The 5,761-nt window shown below is 39.6% G+C and overlaps 1 protein-coding gene across 1 annotated transcript; it reads right to left on the reverse strand.

Moving 5' to 3' along the window:
• Positions 1-766: 766 nt before the first annotated feature.
• LOC308676830 (vomeronasal type-2 receptor 116-like) lies at positions 767-1,666 on the reverse strand (the record flags this gene model as incomplete). The annotated part of the gene is made up of 1 exon (XM_081342866.1): positions 767-1,666. One exon carries the CDS (start codon positions 1,664-1,666, stop codon positions 767-769), a length of 900 nt encoding a protein of 299 aa, XP_081198992.1.
• Positions 1,667-5,761: the final 4,095 nt, after the last annotated feature.

A 5,761-nucleotide genomic window follows, 5' to 3' on the forward strand; every position in this document is an offset into this window, starting at 1 on the left:
CCGCACATGCGTGCTAGTCGTTTCCAACTCTAGGGACCGGTGCTCATCTCTGTTTCAAAGCCGAAGAGCCAACGCTTGTCCGAGGACGTCTCCATGGTCATGTGGCTGGCATGACTAGATGCCAAAGGCACACGGAATGCTGTTACCTTCCCACCGTAGTGGTCCCTATTTTTCTACTTGCATTTTTACATGCTTTTGAACTGCTAGGTTGGCAGAAACTGGGACGAGTAACAGGCGCTCACTCTGTTACACAGTACTCAGGATTTGACCCGCCAAACTGCTGACCATGTGATCGACAAGCTCAGCGTCCTAACCCACTGAGCCACCACATCCCTTGATTATATAGTAGATACACCTAAATTTTCACATTTAAAAACAAAACTTTCCAATGGAGAGTGGGAATTCAACTTTACATTTTAAACTTCATCATTATGCTCACATTTACAATGGATAGCTCATGAAATGTAATTGTGTCAGATTAGCAAATATACGAGGACAGTTGGAAAATTATCCATGCTTGCTTGCAAAATGGTTTCTTTCTGATTCTCAAAAATCACTAGTCTTTCCATACTACATTTGTGAGACCCTAGAATATCATTGGGAAAAGCTTAAACTTGATAGAATTTCTCCTAAATCAACATTTCAGAGCTACAAGTAAATCAGAATGTAAAGACTCTTTAATATGAATAACTTAAAAATATTTTCTAATTTTTATGAATGTTACTCTTACTAACTTAAAAACATAATCAAACAAAGCAAAGGATAATTAAATATTTCTTCTTATTAATTGTTCCTTGTTGTTTAAATCAGGCCTCAGTACAATAATGTAACATTTGGGGGAAAAGATGCATCCTAGAAGCCCGGCACTAGATGACAAGATAGAGAATATCTCCACAGCCACCATGGCTTTTCCTCTGGTGCTCAAGTACGTTGGAACAAGGGAAACCCACACACTGCAGAAGGCCAACATGCTGAAGGTGATGAACTTGGCTTCATTAAAGCTGTCAGGCAGTTTACGAGCCTGGAAAGCCACAATGAAGCTAGCGAATGAAAGGAGAGCCATATAGCTCAGGACACAATAAAACATAAAAACTGAGCCTTCATTGCATTGTAGAACCATTTCTTCAGAGGCTGAGTGCACATCTAACTCTGGGAATGGGGGAGATTTTGACAACCACACAGTACAGATGCTTGCTTGAAACAGAGAGCAGAAAAGAACAACAGAAACAGCCAGTCTTTTTCCCATCCATGTCCTCATCCAAGATCCTGGTTTGATGGCCTTGAAGGCAAGAGAAACAAGGATCGTTTTGGCCAACACACAAGAGATGGATACTGAGAAGATGAGACCAAATGCAGACTGTTTGAGGAGACAGGTCACTCTCCCAGGTTGTCCAATAAAGAGCAGAGAGCAGAGAAAGCAGAACAGAAGTGAGATCAGGAGAGTGTAGGTGAGATCCCGGTTGTTGGCTTTCACAATAGGACTGTCTTTGTGCTTAATAAAAATTCCCAGCACCCATGTTGTAATGAGGGAGAAAAATGTAGCAAGACAAGCTAAACTATACCCTAAAGGTTCTTCATAAGATAGAAAATTTATCCTTTTCAAGAGACACCCATGTCTTTCTTCGTTTGCATATTGATCTTCTGGACATTGGATGCAAGCTAACATATCTGAAATTGAAAAAAATAAATAAATTCCACCCACATAGTCAGTAAATACAAAGTAGCCAATAGTGGCATAATAGATTCCTAAAAGTTCTTCATAAGAAAAGCAGCTTAACTTGCTTATAGAACTCCAGGACATTGAAAGAAACCAAGAGTGTAAAAATGAAATGTTTTCCCTAAGTTTCAATTGAAAAGGAAAGACAATGTATCAAGGAGGAAATTCCACAAAAATCAATATTTTACACATATTTCAAGGACAAACTACATTGGAAACAAAATTTTCTGATGCTGCAGGATATCATTTCTATGTAATATTTTTATTTCCTATTTTTCTTTCTTTCTTCACTTCTTTTAATGTTCATTTTTGTGTTTATCCCCATAAATAGAATACTTATGGGCATCAAAAAAAATGAATGCACATATACTACACTCTAGAGAAAATATGAATAACAAGGATTTTCCAAAGAAGTCAAACAGTGCAGAAATTGAGCATAGCATTTGAAATAAATTATTATTAATATTGTTATTATTTTTTAAAATAAGTGTGGCATTAATCTAATAGTTTGAATCCTTCCTTCCTTCCCATTGGAGGTTAAATGAATATCATTCAGATTTGACTACTACAATGTGCTCTACATGGGACTGCCCTTGAATCTGGAAGTTTCAATTGTTTGAACATGAGGTGGCCTGCATGGTTCTATGCAAGCCTAGATTTATTTATATGTAGCCTCTTTTGCAGGTGTTGCATTGGATGGCATTTCAAGATGTTGGTTGTCACCTTTAAAGTTCTGCATGGCTTGGAGCCCAAGTTATTTGAAAGATTGTCTTTTCCAAGTTATACCCAACCTAAGACAGGAGGCAGAATAAGTTACATGTTCACTTTTTTAAGGGAGTCCATCTGGAGAGATCAATCTGGTGGGACCAAGGAGGAGGCCTTTTCCATGGTGGCTCCTTCCTTGTGGAACATTTTCTCTGTAGAATTAAGATTGGTCTCCCTTTGACACACTATACATAGAAAGGCCTTGAAAACATTGGTTTTACCAATGAACCTGGAGTCTCCAAGGTATTATGGAGCTCATGGTTGGTTTGATTGTGGTTGCCAGGAATGGTGGGGTTTTTTTTTGGGGGGGGGGTATTGGCTTTTGTGTTGGGGTTTTGTTTTGCAAAACTTCCCAGAGTTGGGGAGCCATATACTGTTTCTAAATAAATAAATGAAATTGTTTAGAGCTTGGTATGCTTCCCTTCCCTTCCCTTATTTTCAGATATTGTAATATATCTAGATTTTTTTTTACATTTCACAATCACTTTTGTATCTTTGCTATTTCCAAATAAAAACTAATGAATATGCAATCTGAAAACTAATTAGCTGAAAGCATGCTGCAGAATGGTATGGTGTACTTGTTTGTGATGTCACTCTGGCTGATATTTCAAGTTCATGTCTATAACAACAAAATCAGAGAAGTTGTTAACATACCAGTCTTATTTGAGATTTTTCCCTCTGGGCACGGAACACAATCATAGCAGCAGAATTTTTTTCCTTCATCCTTCCTTTTCTGAAAACCGGGATGACAATATTCATTGCACAAAGAGATAGGGAGCACCTAGTTTTCAATTTAATAATGTTGGAAAATGAGGATTTATTATTTTGAATAGAGATCAGTTGTTAGACCATAAATTAAATGTGCAGCACTGTTAACAATAAAAAGAAAAGTCCTATCCATAATATGTATAAAAAGGTCAAGAAATAAATAGGATTTGAGAAAGCATTTCAAATCAAATTTGTTGTTGTTGTTGTTGTAAGTTGTGAAGTCGTGTCCGACCCATCGTGACCTTATGGACAATGTTCCTCCAGGCCTTCCTGTCCTCTACCATCTTCTGTAGTCCATCTAAGCCCACGCCTACTGCTTCAATGACTCCATCCAGCCACCTCATTCTCTGTCGTCCCCTTCTTCTATTGCCCTCAATCTTTCCCAGCATTAGGCTCTTCTCCAGTGAGTCCTTCCTTCTCATTAGGTGGCCAAAGTATTTGAGTTTTAGCTTCAGGATCTGGCCTTCTAAAGAGCAGTCAGGGTTGATCTCCTCTAGGACTGACCGGTTTGATCGCCTTGCAGTCCAAGGAACTCGCAGGAGTCTTCTCCAGCACCATAGTTCAAAGGCTTCAATTCTTTGGCGCTCAGCCTTTCTTATGGTCCAACTTTCACTGCCATACATTGCAACTGGGAAGACCATAGCCTTGACTATACGCACATTTGTTGACAGGGTGATGTCTCTGCTTTTTAGTGTGCTGTCTAGATTTGTCATGGCTTTCCTCCCGAGGAGCAAGCGTCTTTTAATTTCAAATTTTAAATTTCAAATCAAATTTAGGTATATTTTAAATCTCCAATTTGAATTTCTGAGCACACTTGACCTGGATTTCCCACTTTTTAATTGGATTCATACCAGGAATTGAATATGTGAGTTTGCATTAATTCAATTCTTCCATTTGATCAGATGGATTGAATCAATAAAATTTGCTTTAAATCACTCATATATTTTAGTTTCACTCAACTAAAATGTAGTCTTAAATGCATTTATTTGCTTTCACATTTTCAGTTCACTATTTTGGGAAATGTAATAAATAATGTACACAATATTAGTGAAGTTAGTTTTCAACAATTAAAGTGGAAAACTGTGGTTTTGATTTGGTTATCCCCCAGGATCTACCTGGAAGGAGAATGGTAAGTTTCCTGGAAGGAGAATCCATATGAAAATGGTCATGCAAACTTTCCTTGACACCATACCTGATTAAATGATCTATGCCAAACTATCACGTCCTCATTAATGACTAATTCCTTGCCATTCAGAGCATCAGGATCCACTTTTCCAATCTTACGTCTCTGGAAAGTGAAATTAGGAAAGGTGACTATGTTGATGATATCAAATCCACCTTCCATGTTTTTTTGATCATAAAAAGTCAAGCTGTCTCCAAGAATAATTTGCATATATATATATATATATATATATATATATATATATATATATATATATATATATATATATGTTTTCGTAGATTCTCGCGGGTGTCTGTATGTGTAGATCTAGAGTCTCGGGTTTCTTCCCGCGTTCCTTTCATCTTCAGAAAGTTGTGGCGACGTTTCGACGAAATCCCATCCGTCATCATCAGGCCGGAGTGTTCCTCCTGCTGCTTCCAGGAGCAATGCGTGGTCTGGCTGTTCCTTTCCTTCCAACTGCCGGTGGGGCTGTGTTCTGACTGGGTGGAGGCATGGCTGCTTTCTGATTGGGTGGGGGTGTCCTCCGATTGGGTGGAGGCGTGGCTGTCTTCTGATTGGGTGGGGTATGTTCTGAATGGGTGGGTTTTTTTGTGTCCCGTAGTGTTTATGTGTTGTACTAGTGAAGATGTGTGATCTTTCTTCTGTACTGAGTTCTTATGTTCTTCTACACGTAGAAGAAGGTACAAAAACAATCGCCAAAATAGAACATCTCAATAGCAGAATAATCAGAGAAGCCATTGAAATAGAAAAACACCCAGACAGTATGAACAAGCGAGACGACACCTCCCGCCTACATGCCATTTGGAAGCCAGCATTGATAGAGAAACGAATTTCAGCAAACAAGAATTTAAAAAACCAACAAACAACCCCAAATGCCACCAGCCCCAGCAAGACTCATCCACACCCAGAACAAAAACTCTCCCACACAGAAGACAGAACAAGTCAAGCAAAAGTGCCATCACCCAAGCAGAAGAACGCACACACGAACCTGACTGACCCATACCAGAGATACATAGCAGGTCCTCGAACTCGGAGCCAAACCAAAGCTCTGGAGGCCACTACACAGCCCACTCCTCAGGATACCAAATCACAACACTCAGGATATTACAACACAACAAAAAACCCCACCCATTCAGAACATACCCCACCCAATCAGAAGACAGCCACGCCTCCAACCAATCAGAAGACAACCACGCCTCCACCCAACCGGAGGACACCCCCACCCAATCAGAAAGCAGCCACGCCTCCACCCAGTCAGAACACAGCCCCACCGGCAGTTGGAAGGAAAGGAACAGCCAGACCACGCATTGCTCCTGGAAGCAGCAGGA

The sequence above is a fragment of the Vipera berus genome (assembly GCF_964194415.1).
Source record: "Vipera berus genome assembly, chromosome: W".
Lineage (NCBI taxonomy): Eukaryota > Metazoa > Chordata > Lepidosauria > Squamata > Viperidae > Vipera > Vipera berus.